Source organism: Ostrinia nubilalis, chromosome 18 (assembly GCF_963855985.1).
Source record: "Ostrinia nubilalis chromosome 18, ilOstNubi1.1, whole genome shotgun sequence".
NCBI classification, from domain to species: domain Eukaryota; kingdom Metazoa; phylum Arthropoda; class Insecta; order Lepidoptera; family Crambidae; genus Ostrinia; species Ostrinia nubilalis.
Window position 1 is genome coordinate 2,788,521 of NC_087105.1, and position 23,017 is coordinate 2,811,537.

Genomic DNA, 23,017 nt, shown 5'->3' on the forward strand with positions numbered 1-23,017 from the left:
TGCTTGTATTCAATTTACATTTCTCAAGGGAGAGTTGGCAATTTTGACTGCTGTTAAAAAGCCACAGACTAAAAACCTACGGATGATTGAGGACCTCTTTTTTTGAAGTCGGGTAAAGAAAGTCATAATTTAAATGCTCGGAACAGATCGATTGGACAAATTAAATAATTATGACTTATGGACTTAAAAGGTAAAAAAACCAAGAAAATTTAAATGAAAAAAATATGTCAATAAAGTACATAATTATGAATGCCTAATTTTGAAAGTATTGAGTGAGTGATTTAGATCAAGTCAACTTATGAGGTAGGTTATATAAAAACAAACGTGTAAATAAGTTCGAAATTTTATCTAATGGCTGTCTGTCGTAAAAAGAAAAAATATTAAGAAGCTGTGAAATGTTGGAAGAAACAAGAATGTGTCTTTAAACCATTTTTTGTTTAAAGGTTTCTCTGACAGAGCTTTTGCATGTCTCGTTATTTTTTCCAGTTATAACATGTTTAGATTTTTTTTAAATACTGCAATTTTTATTTTAATAACCACTACACTATGTGCCCTCATCGTGCGGGTTTTAAAATGTTTAATAAGAGTAACTCCGCGGTTAAGAGTTCACGCGTCGTTTCCTCTCATTGCCTTATAAATATGAAATACCTTTAATAACAAGGAAAGGTTACTGAAGCAGAATTACAGGGTTTTAGTTTCGTCTTAGTTTATAGTTTGAACGGTTTGATTTCGTATACACAACGAACACACAAAAATATTCACATTATTTCAATGTAAAAATCTTAATTGATGATTACGAATCTCTTCGTAACTAAACGTCATTTTTTAAAAATGTTAATAAATAGGGCAAGCTAAATAAAACCCTTTAAAATATAAAGAGATACATATTTATTCAGTAGGTATCATCAGAACAAGAGACAGAGTTTAATTGAAATGACTTATAATGCTTTTTTAATTAAATTGTGATGTAAAAGGATACATCAAATTGTTTGCAAATTATTGGAAAAATCTGTTCAGCATAATTTTGTCTTTGACAGTAAAGTCAGAAAGGTTTCCAAAAACACAAAATATCTCAATATTAACCTCTTATGCAATGTAACTAAGTAATTTAACCAATAACCAGACCATCGGAACTGTAGACCTCTGGGAAATCTAACCTTGCTATCTTCAGCAAATTTAATAACATGAAAATACTGAAAAGCTGAAATTCTCTTGCTTTTTCATGTAAGGCACCTGTAGGAGAAGTTTTAGGTTTTATTAAGCTGCAAGTCGGTTATACTGAAGTGAACATTTTAGAATCTAGGGTTTATTTTGTTGGTTTCAATTTTGAAATAAAACACGATATGATAAAACAAGAAAGTGTTTTTAAAGAACCTATTGACTAACTTAAGAAATAAAACTAATAAAATTGATTCAAAGCATTAGTGGTTGATGTGCTATCTTACCTTAATGACAGCGGAAATAAACACAAAAGAACCTATTTATGTACTCGTAATTTGTACTAGGCGCGTTATCAAAGAAGAAACATAGCTGATGTAAGGTCACCTGTACTGTGCCTGTACATTGACACTTATTAAACTCGCAATTACCCACACAACTTAATGACATTTTTAACTTTTTCACTCAGTGGGATAATATCTCCCACCACATTTTTAACCTAATTCCTTTGTTTTAAGATCAAAAACAAAAGGTTAATCATATGTCTGCGGATTGCCGAAGGGCTTCTCAATGACAAGAAGAAGTGTGCAATTTCATTGACAGCTTAACGATCTTGTTACAGGATACGGTATTGTTGAAATAACATAATTTAAATGAGCCGTTACTTCAAATTGACGTAAGTATCAGGTCAGAGACGGTGGTTAATAGGTTAACAGAAGAGTTGGTGGGAAAAAATATTAAGATACTTAAGATACTAGTTTTTCCTGCGGCTTCGCCCGCATGAAATTTTGGCTGTCACAGAAAAACTTTGTCACGCGCGTCCCTGTTTCGAAAACCGGGTTAAAAACTATTCTATGTCCTTACCCGGGACTCAAACTATCTCTATGCCTTTCATCAAAATCGGTTCGGTGGCTTAGACGTGAAAGTGTGACAGGCAGACAGAGTTACTTTCGCATTTATAATATTAGTAGGAATATTTGGAAATCAATCGCTTATTTTATTTTTTCCTGCAAAAAATTGTTTAAAGTTATTATGACATCTTGTAATACCTACGAGTAACTTACTACATCGCCTGATGACTTTTAAAAGTTATTTTGAAAGGTTTTAAGAAGTAGTATAAATTAATAAGGTATTTTGTTTTATATGGTCCTATCAAACCGTATACCAAAATTCATAAAAATTGACTCAGTGGTTACGATGTGAAAACTTTACTGGCCACTCCAGCATTTTATAATATCATGAATATGGTAGTGAAAGAAGATACATACTTAGTAAAATTATAAATTACCTATTATAGTTTGCAAAATAAAAATATATTCGACGGCAAAGATCAATTTCGATAACATAGGATACTTATGTGAATCTTGCCCACATACTTCATAGCAAAGATATCTACACATAGTAATTATTTCACATCTGTTTCGAGTATGCATTAAAGGTTAACTCCGGCACTTTTTATAAGTAAACAGTGTAGGATAGTCAGCCTCAAAAAAGTGGTCATAAAAATTAGCATTGATTGAGTTAGACCGCGAGTGACCATGATTGGTGACATGATTGGTGTAACCCGATCGAAACGAGTCGTAAAAAAGTATATTTAATTAAGTATGATAGTGCAGCACTGGATTTCAAAACTTAGCAATGATGCTTATAGGGTAAGGTTGCGATAGTTGGACCGGCTCTTTTAATTATTTTATTGTCGCTTCTCATAATTATTTTATCAGCAAATGACTATTTAAAGTTAAGTGGTTCAATACTGGAAACTTTACCCTAATATTTTGAAAGCTCGTTTCTTTAACAAGCATAGTATTCGATGAATAGTAAATTAAATCACAGTAAATTATACATTAATTATAAATCACAAGGCTCTATCTTTATTTATCTATCTTTGATGCTTTTATTTAGAATGTAGCTTTCAAATTAAGATTAGTCAAAACCACAGAATAAATACGAGTGTTTAAATTCCTTATTACTCCTTACTGCTTTCTTGCTTGAATAAAAAGTTTTTTTTTATGAACTTCAGAAAAATATGTTAATGAGGATTTGAGAAATCGGTGTTTTTCTAGTTGACTGTACATCTCTCCATCTCAAATTGCTTCGCGGAGTTGTTTTGGTTCAAAAAAGAGAATCACGCGCACAATAATTTGCGTATGGTAACGTTGGAAAAATAAATGACAGTGATTTGATTTTATATTTCTATGAGCTATGTAATTTAGTAATAATTATAATCCCCACAGACCACAAACTTTTTGTAATAAGTAAGAACACTATAAACTAAAGTACACACATTACACCGATTTGGTATCGGCGAATTCCTAAAACAATACAAATTAAAAGTCGATCAAACTATCGGTCGATAAAATTATGTAGTCTGTGGGAACTATGACATTATTTATTTTAATATTTATTGCCCTATGTATAAAAATAATTTGAAGTTGCTTACCCGTTTAAGGGTTTAAAGTAAGGTTATCTTTCAGCAGGTCTATTTTCTTACCGAGACTTGAGGTTTGATCTTCGTTCTGAACCAAAGCCTCAAAGTCTAGTGTTCTAAGAAAATGGCATCCATTCCAACCCGTTCTTAAAACCAACCTTAATACAATGCTTGCTACTACTGTTTTTTTTTACAGACATTCCCGACTTTCTTTTCGTACTTACTACCTTGATCAAGTCTTACAGTCTCAGAGGTTAAACCGTCCTCTAAAAATGTCTCGATTTATACTGGAATCCTCCGTACTGTGTAATTTATAAGCTAGTACCGGTATTAGGGCATTTCCAAGCTCTAAAAATTCCTTCCCAATAAATCTAGATTTTCTTAGACTACTGGCCAACCCCTTGGGATATTTCACGTTTAATAGCCGGTGCAGGCGACTGGGAATCTTGAGTGGGTAACAGCGCTGGTGTTGCTAGAATTAGTTTCTAACTTGGCTGAAAAAGTTTGCTTTGATATTTCGACTTTAAAATAGTTCCTGGTATGGTGGTAATTCCTGTAATGGTTCCCTGGTGGTACGAGTTAGTTTGTCCATAATTATCTTGTATAATTATGATGTACGTAATTTCCGAAACGCGTACAAGATTTTTCTTTCTTCTCACTATTATTGCTTTAATTAATTTTCTAGATAGGTAGGTACCGCAGACAAACAGGTTTATATCACTGAATCATTTCCATGTAATTTAATATACAGATATGTAGTTTGAGACTCAGACAAAATATGAGTTAATTTAAAAACTGTTTTAGGAAACTGACGTGAGCAAAAGCTAGTGAGAATTTTATTGCTTAATTCTTTGGATTTTGAAGTCCATTTTAAAGTAAATATCTAGCGAATCACAAAAAAAAAATTCTACAAGCTTTCTCTGCTGTCGGTACATCCCACCCAGCCGAGCAGAATGCAAAAAGCGGTGCGAGCGAGAGGCATTATCTCAAATGAAGACATTATCCGGCGCGCGCGCATCCTACGTGCGCCTTTGATTTGTGCAAGCAGCCTGGGAAACTGGCGGTGATTGGGAACCAGTAAAGATTAGGGTTTAGTTTTATCTGGAAAGTTAAAATGGTATTGTCTGATTGGTATACAAGCATAGTTATCAATGCTTCTGTATATTCCTACTTTATAGTAGGAGCACAGAACAGCCAAACCTAATTTAGGTAAATATTATAATCATAGTTAACACCAAAGTTTGATATTATGTTTATTATTGTGTCTATGGACTGTCTCTATATTTAAACCTTAATTGTGTGCTTGGCGTGAAAACCTCATAAACAAACCACGTTTATTTCACGTTTTAATTTATAGTAGACTAGCGGCCGCGACTTCGTACGCCTGGATCCCGTTTTACCCCCTTAGGGGTTAAATTTTGCATAATCCTGTCTTAGTGAGCACCAACGTTCTAAAAGGAACCCCGATGCAAAATTTGAAACTCCTAGCACTTGTAGTTTCTGAGATTTCGTGATGATTGAGTCAGTCAATCAGTGACCTTTCGCTCTTTCATTGGGTAAAGATGACCTATCATGGAGATTTGTTTCTCTTATTCGGCACATAAAATATCTTTTATTTTCAGAGATGCATTATAAAATTAAAAACTTCAAAAACAAAAGACAAACCACAGATAACGGATATGAAAGTGGAGAGTCCCAAAAGCGGCAAATAACTTCTGGCCTTTACGACAAACGTCGGCAAGTGTGCACTATAAATGTGCTATAAACTACAAGCGACTGCACTGGGGCTTACAGCACATTTATCTAAACACTGGGGCTTATGTAGCCGTAATAAGAGCTGGTTTTCAATAAAAATGCATAGTCTGAATTGCTGACGACTGTATTTTTGTACAGACCAGCACTTCAAGCTAAACACTGAGGCTTATGAAGCCGTAATATGAGCTAGTTTGACAAAAGTATGGTGTGATGTTGTTGTACTTGCTGCAGTTTATATCGTCTTGCATTATGGACTGACAGACGAACTTTCAGATGGTGCATTGATGGTTAAGAGGAAATGGATGAATCCATAAATTGCACAAAGTTTAAGATTAAATTCACATCTTAACAAACAATAATGTTTTTTTGGGATTTCAACATTGACCCCTAGTAAAAGTTGTTGTATTTTGAGCTCTAGAATCAACACTGAAAAGAAAATGAGGAACTTATAAGAGAATAAACTATTCGTTGCAAAACTATTATCATCAAAGAGGTAAAATAGAGCATAAAACAACTGAGTAATTAAAATATTAACATTTACGCCATTCATCATCATCATCATTTAAGCCATAAGACGTCCACTAAATTCGTCCATAGACCTCCCCCAATGATTTCCATAATGAACGATTGGTGGCCGCATACAGCGCCTTCCTTTACGCCAATAATAAGGAATGTTTCATTTCATTCAAGCCGCGGGCATTAGCTAGTGTAGCTCGTATACAAAAATTCATAACATTCTTTACAGCTGGTAAGAGCTTAAAAAAATAACAATTTTCATGTTTCACAGTGGAGTAAACACCATTACTCGTCCACAAACAATTTTAAAACAAACACTGGAACGATTCATACAAACAAAGCGATCGTAAATAAAGTATTAACCCCACATAATAACGGCGCAAAAAGTCCATTGAGTGTGCAATTTTTTATTCGCACGGAAACCACAATTGGAAAATGTATAGAAGATTCTCCCCTTTGACCGTCAGAACTCTGGCTTGACTGGATAAGTATTTCATATCCATAAAACAATAACATTCAATATTAGCTCACACAATTTTTTGAACTAACTGTATTATAAGGTAACTAGTAGTAAAAGTACACAAAGGACGTGTTAAAACGTTTTTTAATTGAAAAAAAAAATACGGCAGCGCAGGGTTAACTGACCGATATCATCTGAGATTAAGTACATACCTAAATAGAAATAGGTCTTAATAACTGGGCTATATTGTTCGGGAAACACATCCCTAGCAAGTTTGCAAGAAAAAAGATATAAGTTCAATGCATTGTGCGAGCAGAAAAAATGTAGAGCGAAAGTAACAAAGCCGTGGTTGAGGATTCTGAGTGTAGCTTGCTTCCATCTGTGATACCTGATCATAACTTTCATCATCATAATCTCAGTCATAGGACGCCTACTGTTGAACATAGGCCTCCCATAATGCTTTCCATGTTGCCCGGTTGGTAGCGGCCTTTCCAACTTGTGGGTTGACAATCCACGCTGCGTTCCGGTACGCGCCCTTCATTCCAGAACCTTGCTGCCCCATCGGCCGTCATAACTTTTTTTATATATGACAAATATTTATTAATTGCGACCTTTCTGCATCGAGTTCAATTGTACCGAAACTATGGAGTCGCAAAAAATTCACAATGAACGATTAAGTCGCGGCCTCGTTAACAGGAACAAAGTATCTGATAGACGCGGAGTGGAAATTGATGGAAGAGATACTTAAATATTTATACCAAAAATGTCATTTTTAATAAAGAGACAACCAAATACCAACCAAACGAAAACCAGCATTGTGTTCTTTGTCACGATAAGCTACCATAAGCGTCTCAATGTTGACATAGCTCAATCGGACCAACCAACAGTTTAGTGTGCGTTCCAAAACGTCCGTGCTTTTTGCAATTTCTTTCTAGGACTGCAGGTTGACTCTAGCTTGCTATGTCCTGGTTAATTTTACACGCGTTCACATAATTTTAACACTGAGTAATTTTACTAAATTACATGAGACATAATGCGTCTTTCCTGATGTCCTGTAACACAGGTATTTTTATACCTAACTCAGGCATCAGTCTCACACAAACTTGTGACTGAAACTTAATGTAATGTACATGTACTCTGTATTATAAGTTTGTGATGGGAAAAATAAACTATTTTTTTATTTTTTTCCGGTTAATCTCTCGGGGCTCTATAAAAACAAAATTCCTGTTATGTGTTACCATAGGGGTCACTTAAAAATTAGGGATTGATGGTGAAAACGAGCATCACTCTCTTAGCTTTTGAACACGCACCAAAAAAGCACTCAGTTCTATTATTAGTTTGTACGTAAAGTAAAGGGGTAACAAATAGTCACAGATAACTTTATAGCATCTGATCTAGAACTAATAGATCTTCGGTTACTAATAGTTAACTCTAATGACGGCGCGTACGCCTCGTAAGTATACTTCCAAGCAATAATGACTATATTAAGAACGTCTTTATGACGGCGTGCGAATAAGTGCCCCTTTATAGCTGAAGGTCATTAAAACAAGATAATTACTTTTATCAGACTTATGATGAATACTATGAGGATGAGATATTGAGAACTAAATACACTCAACATCAAATAAACCGCACCTTCCGCGACGCGAACTTTAAAGATTTTCTTCTGACACAATCATGGTACCCCAACAATATTGGTGTTATTTTAAAGCCCAATAAATATCCTTAAAGAAAAATACATTTCATTTCTAAATAAATGATTAACATGTACCATAAATGTGACTTGAAAATAGACCTCACTTTGGGCTCACCTCTGGGATCAATTAGACCAATTTTTATGGTTATAAAACCAAATAAAGATCTCACGTGTCCTCTTTAACAGATGGATAGCGATTAATTTCAACTTAAAAGTTTTATAGTCATAAAAAATGGCTATAGCGTAACTACCTATTTTTTGAAGAAGTGACTCTGGATCCTTGTAAAGACACATTTTTGGGGTAAAAACCTTTCCTTTAATGAAATGAAGTTTAAAACTAGGCTTTCAAATGGTACCAATGTTGGTGGGAAGTGGGGATGCATACGTTTGATAAGTGCTTGTCGCGGGAGGTGCGATTTATTTGATGCCGAGTGTATTTTTGTTACTGAAGTTTTGAGTGTTGAGTACCTACACAACTTTATTTTTAAAGTTACCAGTGTAGAGTGAAATCCAAATTATTGTGGCAAAAATACAACTAACTACTAGATAAAAGTTTAAGAGACAGATAAATAATTAGCACTTATTGTAAATTAAACATGAAACGAAAATAAAGAGATTAGACTTTGCTTGTGTGTAGTGTAACAGTGCTTAATGGACCGATGGCCTCAAGAAAGTTAGAAGGAAGAAAAGCTTGTTATAAACAAATCAGGGACTTTTGAGCTTGATATCTGATTATTACATTGCAAACTAGAGGTGACTATTTCTAAGAACTGCAAAAGCAATTTAGTATTTCTTAGATGACCGTTTCAAGCTCGTAAATTAACTGGATAAATCCCGACAGCATCTGATTTTGATAACATAATCAAGCTTTCCAAATAGGGTTGCCAGGTGTCCGGCTTTAGGCGGACATGCTTGGCTTTTTACGGACTTTTTTCGGCCTGTCCGGCTATTGTTAGACTTTTTATGTGGCTGCCACGCTAGTCGAAAGTGGAGCCACCGAATAATATCGAGCACACATGCGCGTATCAGGATGTTCGGTCACTGATTCGAAGATAGATAGTTGATAGTACTCGTTCGTTCGTTTCAGCCGAAAGACGTGATAGTGCTCACTCTTGAGCTATGATACTAATTTTAGAGTAAAATGTCCGGCCAAATTAAGCACCGAGTTCGGCTTTTGTTTTTTCGACCTGGCAACCCTACTTCCATACTTGTGGCGATAAATCTTTAAAAACGCCGAAGGTATAATAACTAAAAACTAATAACACCTCTCACATCCCAACGGATTTGAAATACCTAGTCGTTATCCTCTAAAAATAGATAATTACTTCATCAGGCTTTATCCTTATAATATTCACTAGTTTTTGCACGTGGCTTCGCTTGCATTATTATTATCGTGACATTGAAAAATGATTCATTGTCCAAATTTCTGTTACACAATAATTTTTGTGACGAAAAGGCCAAGTTGCATAATATTGATTAAGTTTGTAAAATTGGGGCTTATAGACTTAGGGCTCTACATGAAATGAGATCTAATATATTTTTGATATTGCGAGCCTATAGTCAGGTGTTGGTAATATTTTACATGAAATATATTTGGTGGGAGACCAAAGTGACAATAAGAAATTTGATAAAAGTTGTATTAACTTAAATAGAACGTCTAGGGCCTTCAATAAAAGTAAAAAGAACACAAAAATGTTTTAAAGCATTCTAAAACACTTTTCCAAAAGCGCTATCTATGATTCAATCGCATTCAAACCAGAGTATAGACTCTAAATCCGCTCAATTTCATTATATTACTTTGTTTTGAGCACGTATACTATTATGTGGTCTGCTATCTCTTTGTTCTAAAATGAACTGTATTACAAGGGAACAAGGACCCTCATTATTCTGTCGTGCTAAAATCCGCAGGCGTTTGGTTCAGCGTATACTTTGCAGTGATTATGCTTACACACATAGCATAGAAATAACAGCCATCTCACTTTTACATTAAGTTTGTCACCTGTCATCCGCTTTGCAATGGAGGGAAGTCGAACCTTAATTTTGAACTCCTCCTATGTTCTTCTGATTAATAAAATTTCGTTGCGGGTCCAATGACAGTTTAACTTTCCCTCGGGACAAAAGTTGACCTTCATTGGTGGCTACACAGGAGTTGCAGTGGTGGGAACGAGAGGTGGGAATAGTCCCGTTTTACATTAGGTACTCACTTGGATAGCGAAGTGAAGCGCGAAGCGAATGGATACGGGTAACACAGAATCCTGCGTTCGTTGCGTCCAGGATGACCGATCGGTCATAGTCCACCAGTTGATGTCATTTGGCTGAAACTGAAAGGAACTGACTTAAGATGACATTATTAAGTTTCACATCGTATAGAGACACCGCAGTACCACAGCTTTGGTGTGTATTTTGAGTTTTAAATCAAAGGGTAGAGGTAAATTTTCGAAAATCCTTTTAGACCATATCACTAAGATTTAATTAACTATTTGCGTGCCTGAGCTATGTGTTGATTGATTAGTCAGAAACTGATCTCTGGAAGTCTTTACAGAAGATAAGAAAATCCAAGGTAAAATTTACTACTATGAAGTCTACTTTCAGAGAACAGGCAAAGTCTATTCTGTTTGTATTAAGTAATCTGGCAATAAATATTTTTTAATATCATTATTTTACATGTGTCCTGGCCGTTCTCCCTTATCTTCCGTCGCATATGCACGTCTTATTTACTTAAGTGGGGGCCTTTTCCTTAAGGAAATTACTTTAATCTGAACTCGTCGTGAGACTGCGTTGACGCGATAACTGGCACTTAACTTGATATGCGTGCGTTTGTGTGTTGTGTTGTGTTTTATGTATTATTGTAATGGAATAGGGACTATTTTGGGTGAATGGGACAAACAAACTTGTTAATAGGGATTTGGATGATGAGCGGGTAATATGACTATTAATTGGTGTTATGTTCACAAACGATGCTTACTTAAGTAAAGCAGCAAATCGAACGCACAGCGTTGAATAGAGCTCTGTGATTGGTTCGTGTGTCACCCTGCCCTGTGCGTCCACGCGCACTGTGAGACCTCATAGTAATGTTTATGAATACGGGCGTATAAATCTATCGTGAAAACTCAACAAACTAGAATCTGCTTAGTAATATTAACCATCAAATTATTCGTGATAATGAACTTAATGTAGAGTACATTATAAAACATTAAAAAATACTCCTTTAATATTTATTTACTGATGGAGAAATCAGCAATTTTTCACTTCCACAATAAATTGATCATAAACATGGGACTCAATCTTCTCCAATACGAGTATATCATGGACAATGAAACTTTTGTATGTTTTTCAACTCGATTATGTGCGGTGAAATAAAAAGCTGATAACGTTAAAATATAGCCGAATGTTGCCGTACTGGTATTTAATTTAACAATGGTGTACAATACCCGTTAATCCGACTGTGACGGAGGTGATAGGAACCCTGTACCATGAGAAGGAAACGCGGGAGAGCGATATGAATGATATATTGACTTATCTTGGTACGGGGTATGAAAAATGATACTAAACTGTTAATGTGTAGACGCTTGGAATTATTAATTTAATTCAATTATATTCTAAAAAGCATTAAAATCTGATTTGATATTATTTTGACTGATAAGATTCGTATCGAATATTGTGTGATTTTAAAAGAGTCCCATGTAATATTATGACACATCGCGTCGTAGTTATTGAAAAAATATACACCAATAATAAAACTAAACACATTTTTTGTGAGGGGATCATCATCATCATCATTATTTCAGCCATAGGACGTCCACTGCTGAACATAGGCCTCCCCTAATGCTTTCTATGTTGATCGATTGGTACCGGCCTGTATCCAGCGCTTCCCTGCTACCTTTACGATGTCGTCGGTCCACCTTGTAGGTGGACGTCCCACGCTGCGTTTTCCGGTACGCGGCCTCCATTCATGTGAGGGGATAGTTTGTTGATATATATTTACATTTAAGTTATACATTCATGTGTACACAATAAAGTTTGTCGAACGCAGTGATGCGTGAACGGGCATTACAAACATTGCATGAAAACTATGGCAACAGTTTGTGTAGTCGATATTTGTATCAAATACTAAACAAAACAGTACGTACGGGACACTACAAAGTGATAGACTAAGCTGTTCTGTTGCTGATCCTTTACTAAAAATGGATCAATTACGATATACAGTAACCGCTTAGTGACGTCACAAAGTCATGCATACAGTGTTATAAATTATGTTACAGTACGTGAAAGTTAAGTTTAAGAACTTTCAAATAAAAACATTGTGTAAAGTGTGAGTTAAAAAGATAAAAGTGTAGCAAACCAAAAGCCACCAAAATGTCAAACAAAACCTACAACGATTTGATGACCGAGACATCAGAGCTTCTAGGAGAAGCTACGCAAGCAGACGAGGCAGTCTTCGAAGGAGGAGCAGCGGAAAGGGTAGCGCTGCAGCCGCTGCTTTCCGAACTTCGCATCAGATACACAGTGCTATTGGGAAAATTAGACGCTGTGTATGACCAGCTCTTGCAACCGCAAAAGCGCTTGATTGTCAGGCGACTGCTGGAAGCGTGCTTGGGGAGGCTGATTGAAATAAAACACGATCTGGTTGAGATTCAGATGTCAGACTTTACGTATGATGATGATGAGGTAAGCAATCATTTTAGAAGGGGATCCTTTAAAAAGAGAATAAAGTAAAACTTAGTATTCTTGCTCCCAGAGAGCAAACGTCGGACACTTTCTTGAACAAACCTACTATAATTTTATACAAATGAGTGTAACTGGCGGTTTCAATAGGCTGTAACTAATGGTTACAATGTACATTCGGCAGTATACATACTCGTACATAATTATACTTCTATTGCAATTAGCATTCATTGCGACATTTGTAACTACATACGTTGCTATGGCTATCGTCTCTACGATTGCAATCTGTGGCCGACTTATTTTCAGACCCTCAACAAGCTCCAAGTGACCCCATTCGAAGCTGAACCATGCATCCCGCAATACTTCATCAGGGAGAGGGAAGAAGAATACCAAAGCCGAAGGCAGTTCATCATTGATACCCTGAAGAAGCTGGGCCACGAGCCTCCTAGACCAGAACCCCTGGTGCTGACTGAACAGCAAGCTGTGCTGATCATACAAAGTCATGAAAGAGCTCGACAAGGAAGATTAAGGTAAGTAATTATTTCAAGTTAAATCAATAACTGTTACCACAGAATAAGTAATGACTGTTTTTTCTTTCACGACAACAACAAATGTCTAGTCGCCGACTAGTCGGGAAAACCGACTATTCGGCATCATTTGTAGTCGGCCGACTAGTGACGACTATTCGGCAAAATTTGCCGATTATAATCGGCGCATTACAAAATTAAATATGTGAATGAAATAAAACTCATAATCACCGAGCTGATTGGTAGACCAAGGGCGTTTGACTAAACCACTTTTGACTGCAAAAAATCAGTAAAAAGTGGTTTCACAAGATTTAAAATTTTGACAATCAGTCTAAATTCATACAAAGTTAAGATTAGTTAAAACTACCAGGAAATCATCAAAAATGTGTAAAGTTTATGTAATTTGTCCATAGAAAATATGCATGGGATTGCATACCTATCTTGCGGGGAAGTGGTAGATTATGTGGGGCTCCTCTCATCGGAAGGATGAGGAATACCCACATAAATAATAGCCCCTGAGCTCCGTCGATCGCCTTAGTGTGAAGAACAATGGATACCGGACAAAGCCATCAACTATCACAGTCCGTCCCGGCAATTGCCCACCTGTATGGCGAGTCCTGCCTATCCGACGGTGGTGGTAGTCCGTGCTATTCAGGCGGGGGTACCTCCACGCCCCCAGTTCGCTGACCACCACCGTGGAGGGTGGAGAGGAATCAGTGGGCCTTGGATGCGTGCCGCGATAAGCGCAGTTTTGCCCATACATTTTGACGTCGATAAGTAAGAATAATATCACGGCGCGCATCCTAACCTAGCAAGAGACGATCATTATTGTCACCTCATCTGACCCCTCCGCCGTCGAAAATTATGACATCTACCTTAGGTACTGTTAGGTGATTGTAATGTTGCTTTTTATTTTTTCCCATATTAAAGAAATCTCATTTCTCAAGAAATTATATTTTATCTCTTTAGAAATTTAGATATTCTTATTTCTTTGAGAAATCTAGATATTATTCTTCGGACAAGTAGGTTATTACAATGATCGGCATTGCCGATTAGTCGGCCGACTAGTCAGCAATTTGAAAACCGAATAGTCGGCTAGTCGGTTAGTCGGCAAAGACCATAGTCGGCCCATCACTACTAATTTCCCATTTTTGAACTACCTATACAAATTCGTCATGTATAGTATTGTAAAAAAAAATTAGTAAATCAACTGTCACATAGTGAACCACTTGCTCTTTCATGTTAAAAGGATAGATTTCATCTATTGTAACTGTATCACCAAAACCATTCAAAACGATTTACCTACCACGATGCAAATAAAGCACCCTCATATTATTATAAATCACACATAATATTGTTATTACAACAAAATGAGTAAACATGGCTTATTTTAGAGGACAATTTATGAAAGAAATCCGTCTCCTGAAAGAAAAAGGACGAGATCAGAAAGGGGAAATGTCAGCATCTGCAGCAACAGCCATTCAAAGAGTGTGGCGTGGATTCCTAGCGAGGAGGGAGACCAAGAAACGAAAGAAAGAAGAACAACTCCTGATTGGAATGGAGTTGCCTCCTTATTATGAGTCGCAGAAAGTTAAAAAAGCTGAAGAGGTAAACTTTAGCCCACTGGCTATCCGAGATAAAGTTACTTAAATGACGCTTTAATTCTGGAATTGCTTCACGGAGCAAAGTAATTTCATACATAAAACTCGCTGTGGCGTAGTGGTTTCCTAATCAAAACTATCACATACGTTATTTTGTCTGTTAATACACACCAAATAGTGTTTAATGTAGTTTTTGGGGTATTATCCTAGACTACGTACTTAATTATTATTGAGAACTGAGCCTATGTAATTTAAATTACCATTAATTCTATGTGATTTTTACAAAGGTTAAAGAATATCGTCGTAAACTTCAAAAAGAACGGGCAGAAGAATATACCAAAGCTTTAGATACGATAGAAGATTCACTTCGAGCTCAGCACGCAGCCAGACTCAATGAACAGATTGGAGATGAGCTGAGAAGATGGATTTCTGAATACTATGAGAGGACCGACAGACTACCTGAGATACCATCTGAGGAAAGTGGGGGGAGCCGAGCTATGTATAGCAGACAAGGTATCTACTAACACATAAAAATAAAACTGACTTAAAAGAAAAAGAAGATATAGAAAGAAATTTCAATCTTTATTTACTAAGACACTCATAAACAATGTTAGATATTTCCGTAGTCGGTGCTAGACTGCCAAGTACCAAGGATGAGTCTACATTTGATTCGAATTGGAATAGAATGGATCCCAATTTTTAAGGAGTTTAAAAATGTTTTATAAAATTACAGGTACAGGTATGGAGAGTGAACTGAGCAAATCCTCTCCTGTTTCTTCTGGAGGATCTAAAAGGAGTAAAGATAGCAAAGACAAGAAGAGCAGTAAAAATGGCGACGCTAAACCTCAAAAAGATGAAGGAGAAGACTTGATTACTTATAAATGCACGCCCTCGTCTTTTTTACAAGACATTGTTAATGCTAATGAAGAGTAAGTTAAACATTACCTGTTAGAAGTTAAAAGAATTACCAGCCAAAATACAAGTAAAATTTAAAATACATTTCTATTCTAGGTTTGAAGATATTTGGAAATTCAAAGAAGATGTAGACAACACCCACGAAAGATATTATAAAGACATGATTGAACGAGAAAAAATGGTTAAAATAGAACAAGAAATACGAAATGTTGTTGATGAAATGATGAGAAATGAACTGGAATTGTTGCAAGCTGCTTATGATAAGGATAAGGCCATCAAAGGGAAGAAATCTAAGAAGCCTCAAAAAAAGGTAATAAAAATAATATATTGTGAACACACAAAACCTATGTTAGTACTTTCTTTATACAACGAGGGCATACATTTGTTTCATGTAGATCACCATGTTTAGAATTATGAATTATATTTTCTCAATGGACTCTTTGACGTAATTTGATGTGATTTGTTAAGGTTCGGAGAGGAGGCAAAAAAAACAAGAAGAAGAAGGAAAAAGATCTCACACCTGATAGAACAACTGAATCCCTTTTCGAAGAACTTGTGTCAAATGGCATCATCAAACCGTACCCGATGGTAAAAATCGATGATTATATCGGAGAAAAGTCTTACCTAGGTGATGAGATGCGAAAGAAATGCGAAGACCCGACTCCGTGTTTGGGTGATATCAGGCAACTTATCAAAGAATATTGCATTTTGCCACTCGGTTCAGAACATGTCAGGACAAATGCACCTTTGATTAGATCAGTCCTTATTTCAGGTAACAGAAACATTTTCTAATTTTGGTCTATTTGTGACAAGCATGATAATATTTTAAGCAATAATATTACATTTCCTACTGTTCTAGGTCCATCAGGTAGTGGCAAAAAGATGCTAGTCCACGCAATTTGCAGTGAAGCTGGAGCAATGCTCTTCGACCTGACACCAGCAAACATAGTCGGCAAATACCCTGGCAAGACCGGCTTGATCATGCTGATCCATTTAGTGATGAAAGTATCACGTCTTCTCCAGCCATCTGTTATTTGGATGGATGAGGCTGATAAGCCATTTGTTAAGAAGATACCGAAGACTGATAAGACTGATCCGAAAAGACTGAAGAAGGATTTGGTGAAGATAATAAAAGGTACAGTTTTACAGTAGATAGATACATGACCCTAGTAGTTTATTAAGAACTTATCTATTCGATAAATTATAACCTTGGTTTAGGTTTTGATGAAATTGTCCCTGATCTTGCAAAACTATTTTTAATGCATAAACTCTCATGACTCTATGTTAAACAAGGTATTTACCCAGAAGACCGCGTCCTCTTCGTGGGGACGTCCAAGACCCCATGGGACGCCGAGCAGAAGCTCCTCTTCCAATGCTACAACAAGGTGATCCAGATACCCAGAGCTGACTACGGCAGCATATCCTTGATGTGGAGGATGCGACTCCATAAAGCTGGTGCCTTGTCTCCGAGACTCGATCTGAGCTGTTTGTCGAGGGTGTCTGATTCATATACTCTTGGTGAGTGAAATATGAATTTAATACATTTTCTAAGCCACTATACAGTGTGAGTCACGTTAAAGTGTACATATTAAAATAGATAAAACTAGACCTATTTTTATCGACAAAAAAGAGGTCAAAAAATTTTTGAGATTTTTTTTTAATTTTTTATCGAATATTTTTTCTTCCAATTACTTATTGTAAAGAAAACGTAATAACTTTAAAACTAAGCGGTATATCCTGATAAAATAAAAACAATAATAATGCTAAATAACTGACGATACTAAAAAAATACATAAAATACACAAAAAAGGCCAAAAAATAATCAAAAATTATACTTTTTGAAAAAAATCTGCTAAAAAATTCGTGTTTTTTTGGTTATTTGATAAATTTTTCCAAAAAATGCCCCTATAACCGGTGATTTTTATTACTTTGTATTATTTTCTATCGTATTACCTTCGTAAAACCAAAAATCGCATGTCTCTATCTCTATCACAACGTTTGCAATGATTGTTTGAACTAAGCCTCTCCGGGCGCGCCATTCAACGCTTCGTTGACAACGAAACTGAAAATGGCTCTAGATTTGTAATTTTGATAAAGACAAGTTAGATTTCAAATAAAAACAAAAGATTTCGAAGTAAAATAAGCATTTTAGTTAAAATTAAAATTGTCTCTACCTGTAGCGGAGAATAATGTTGTGGCAGGCCTTTGTTCAAACGATCATAGCAAATGTTGTGATAGGGATAGAGACATGCGATTTTTGGTTTTACAAAGATAATACGATAGAGAATAATACAAAGTAATAAAAACCACCTATTATAGGGGCATTTTTTTGAGAAATTTATCAAATCACCAAAAAAATACGAATTTTTAAGAAGATTTTTTTCAAAAAGTCTCATTTTTTATTATTTGTTGGCATTTTCTGGGTATTTTATGAATTTTTTCAGTATTGCCTGTTATTTAACATTATTACTGTTTTTATTTTATCAGGATATACCTCATACTTTAAAAGTTATTACGTTTTCTTTACAATAAGTAATTGGAAGAAAAAAAAATCGATAACAAATTAAAAAAAAATCTCAAAAAAATTTTGACCTCTTTTTTGTCGATAAAAATAGGTCTAGTTTTATCTATTTTCATATGTACACTTTAACGTGACTCACACTGTATAAAGCCAACACACTTTTACAACACACACTTATACACACACCACACACATACACACACCACACACATACACACATCACACACATACATACAGCGCGCCTAAAGTTGTATGTTTATGGAATATTTTTACGGAAGTGGGCGTTAGTAGTCACACCACAGTTTCTCTGAAACTATTGCAGCTATTATCGTACACGCTTTTTCATGTAAAAATTTTCTTGTTTCTAATAAATAAATTTTGAATTTTGAAAAATAAATTTTGAATTTGAATTTTGATAGCCGAAAGGTGAAGGTGTCAGATTAGCTGACTCGACATACGAGGAACGCGGGTTCGAACACCGTTGCTGCTCGCTCGACTATTGTGGTGAGCCCACTCGTAACACAAGCATGCTTATTTTCACTTAGTACGAAAAGGGCTAACGGGACTAATATTTTCAGACTTCGTGGTACACCTGCTTCTCTAACTCGTTCGCAATTGACTGATTGGGTTGTTGATACTTACATCTTAGTTCAGCACAACCTATCTAGCAATACAAAGAAGTCTTTTAAACGGTGTCTCTTCACATAGGAACATTACAAGCAGCTTTGAATGCAGTGCTGACCACGAAAAGAAGACTGCAACTGCGCGTACGCGCATTGACTGCCCAAGAGATCGCCGTTCAACTAAGTGCTATGGAACCAGTATACGCTGAACAGGTAAGTACTTAATACATTCAAATTAAGTCTTTTGGAAAATAAGTTTAGGGGAGAGTTTGGGAAAAACTTTAATTGTGAGTTTGGACACTACACTTTAGTTCAAACTGGCTGAAAACAGAGCAATAGTTCACTACTTATTTTGTTCTTTCGTTCACTCAAATGACGTCCACTGCTAGACAAAGACCTCCCAAAGATTTTCACAATAACCGGCCCTGCGCTGCACCTGGATACGGATCCAGGTGCTTCACCATATCGTCGGGCCACCTAGTGGGAGCCCTGGCCACACTCTGCACTAGTTATTTACTAAAAGAAAGCTCCAAAACCATTTTTATGGAAAATGCTCGTATATTTTAGGATGCCGCAGCAGAAACATGGTGGTACAAGACACCAATGGAGAAGAAGCGACAGAAGATATTGCAGAAAATACAAGAAATGGCGTTGGAAGCTGAAGAAAATGCCGCCAAGTAGATTGACGCATTGTTTTTTAATTATTTTGATACAATATATTAGTTAGATGAATTTGTTAGTTAAAATAAATAATATTCTTAAGTATAATGTGCCAAAAAGGCATTCAATATACATAGTAATTAAAATATTTAGAGATTGTAATTTGCAGAAATGACGATGAATTTATTGAATTTTGTTCTTTCATTGCTGGTTCGTAAGACAGAATTAACTTTAAGTTGTAGGTATTTTTAAAATACTCGTAGGTTAGAATCGTGAATATTTTTGAGAATTTATATCAATAAAGAATTTTCCACTAACGTGTGTGTAATTCCCAAATTTATTACAGTTTTGATTTAAAAACTGCAACATTTTTTTATACTTTTTAAAGCAAGAGCAATATTTTATTTACTCGACCTGAAAATGAAAATCCGTTTTCTATTACAAAATTTATAACACCGATAAAATGAAGTGTTAAAAATCCTTCCCCTGAAACTCAAGTAGGTACTTAGCGAACTGAATCTCAAAGCGGACTCAAGGCGCGACTTGCACCTGTCTGTTCTCACGAATATTGTAAGGGTGCGATCACATTTGCAGGCGTGAGCGATCGCGATTTTAAAGGTTCTTCCCTTACTCCCTCCGTTGGGATCCGTCCGCTTTGCAATGGAGGGAAGTCGAACCTTAATTTCGAACTCCTCCTATGTTCTTCTGATTAATTTCGTTGCGGGTCCAATGACAGTTTAACTTTCCCCCGGGACAAACTTGACCTTCATTGGTTGGGTTTTTGTGGCGGTCAAGCTGTAGATCCTGGCTACACAGGAGTTGCAGTGGTGGGAACGAGAGGTGGGAATAGTCCCGTTACTCCCTCCGTTGCCATTGGTTGGATAATGGCTGAATGCCCGATTCAGCGGTTATCCAAAGAGCTTTCACTGGGAACAGAGATACAACTGCTCCAAGGAAGTAAAACATGCGCAAAAAATGGAGACAGATTGTGAGATTTATCAAAACTAGACTAAACTAGACCAAAATCCAAAGGGCACCAAAGATACTCTAATAAAGCTTGACAACTGGAGTAAGACTTCTTGGAGTTTTTATTTTTCATGTTTGTTTGACGTTATTTATCTCTACGGTTATCTAAGGCTAAACTACAAAGCAGAGCTACAAATACATTTTCATTTAATTCTATTGCGCATAGAAAAACGATTTAGAGCCCGCTTTCGCTTATGAATCTAATCGAATCTTAAGCTAGGGGAAAATTAAAGCCAATATCCGATTGAAAAATCGTGTTTGAAGAATTTGACATCGGTTCGTGAAAGGGTTGGTACCCTTCAAGATTGGGGTATTACAGAGTTTCGAATGTACCTAAGTACTTAGACGGTAAGAAGATTGTAGGGAATTTGCTGAGAAACTGTTTTAATACAGTTTAAAACTTTCATAGTGATAAGACTAAGTATGAAAACTTTGAAAATTATCTCAGGATTTCTGTGCATCTTATTTGGATGATAAGTATTAAAATGTGCTTGAGTATTTATTAACTTATAAATAAATATTCGAGATAAATAGAGCCCGACAAACTTGGTTGGAAAGTCGTGGTATTGCTGCGTTTATAAAAACTCGTTTACAGAAATATTTTTTAATTCATAGCTAGTTTATTCCAAATAATTTGAAGAGAAATCAATAATTTTAATACGATTGAATATTATTATAGCAAATCCCTACAAAACTACACAGCTGGTTATAAATAAAACAGAGAAAAAGGGTAAACTTAGAAATGTAACTAATATGTGCCAAAAACCTCACTAAAACACTATCACTATCACCATTTTCATTTGATAACTCAAAAAGCCCAAATAAAACCAACAGTCCACAGTCGGCTCTGTAACTGAAACACGATGTTTAAAAGCCAATGTTTTAGTTCCATTAGCTGAGTACAATTCCTTTGCGTCGCTACCAATAAAGGAGTTCGAAAGAAAAACCTGCCGCATGAACAGAAAAACAAATCACTTTGGAAGTAGTTAGGCGAGGACAGCCAGTTCAATTTGATTTGATAAATAGTTTAGTCAGATGCCAAAGTATGAAGCTTTGAGATTGGAAGAATTTGGGCCCATGAGGTTGAGAACAACAACGCAACAGGGCTTGGGTTAATGAACAAGCATTGATAATAATTATTAATTATTTTGTTACATTGGTTTGGGTGTTTTTTGTAAAAAATGAAAGAAAATGTCTACTCTATGTATGACGAATGTAAAAAAATACTTTTTAAACCTTATTATGCTTTGTTTAGGCGACTCGCGACGTCGTATAAATGTTTAGTCCAGGATATATTATTTTGTAATTCAGAAGAAAACATCAATTTATTTCGTCTTGTCTTAGGCTGAGTTTTTAGAATAGAACTTAGAATTTTGACCATAACTATAACGATAATCGGTGCTTTTATTATGGAGTTTGACAGACTCTTGACGTTTGCTAAAGTTACAGGAACGTATTTACTAACCGGTACGTACTGTTCTATTTGAGCTACACGTTGGATAAAAACGGCTAACACTGTTTTTCACCCTCACAAAGGGCCTTTGCAAACGCTTAAATATACTAACAAAGTAAGAAAAACTGGAAATCTGCGTTAGTGAGCTGCTGAGTGTAACCTTTGTGAGAAAACTGAGTTTTATACTTGCACCCTTTTGCCGACAGCACTTTGTGCTCGTTCGTTTGATCGGGTCGCGTATTCAGTTTTTATGGAATATTTTGTATGGACATGCTGTTATGGAGTCTGTAATGCCTTCGCCGATGGAATAGAAATACTTTTTTGAGTGATTTGTAAAAACTAAACGCATGTTTGACATAGCTGAAAACGGTCCAATCAACTTTGACCGAAACAACGATAACCGGTGTTTTTTGTATGGAGTTTGACAGATTTTTGACGTTTGATTAAAGTAAGATGGTGAAACCCAGCCTTAAAGTGCAATGAAACTACTAAGGCTAAGTTGCACCACCTTATTTTAACTGTAACAATAACATTAACCGGTGGTATGGAGTTAGACAGATTTTAGTCAGCCTTAGTATAAAATAGTTGACACTGTTGCCAATTACAGTGGAATAAGCAAGGAAGGTCTTTGTTCGTAAACACGCTTTATGTTGTTCCGATTACCTAATACTTTCAATGTATGCAGGAGCAGGTACTTAATATGTTAGTGCTAATAGATTACAATAATTTTGCAAAAAAAACTGGTTAATCTCTCAAACAGAGGTCGAACTGACCATGCAACATAGCATAGGTTTCTTGATATATCTCTATGTATATCCATACTAATATTATAAATGCGAAAGTAACTCTGTCTGTCTGTCTTGCTTTCACGCCTAAACCACTGAACCGATTTTGATGAAATTTGGCATAGAGCTAGTTTGAGTCCCGGAATAGGACATAGGATAGTTTTTATCCCAGTTTTTGAAACAGGGACGCGCGCGATAAAGATTTTCCGTGACAGACAAAATTCCACG

General features: G+C 35.9%; 1 protein-coding gene across 1 annotated transcript; it reads left to right on the forward strand.

Annotated features, from left to right (window-relative positions):
- The first annotated feature begins 12,369 nt into the window (after positions 1–12,369).
- On the forward strand, positions 12,370–19,570 carry LOC135080805 (dynein regulatory complex protein 11). The gene is made up of 11 exons (XM_063975528.1): positions 12,370–12,681; positions 12,985–13,208; positions 14,600–14,813; positions 15,094–15,319; positions 15,546–15,735; positions 15,818–16,031; positions 16,190–16,493; positions 16,581–16,856; positions 17,015–17,239; positions 18,951–19,078; positions 19,433–19,570. Exons 1-11 carry the CDS (start codon positions 12,370–12,372, stop codon positions 19,544–19,546), a joined length of 2,427 nt encoding a protein of 808 aa, XP_063831598.1. The 3' UTR covers positions 19,547–19,570.
- Positions 19,571–23,017: the final 3,447 nt, after the last annotated feature.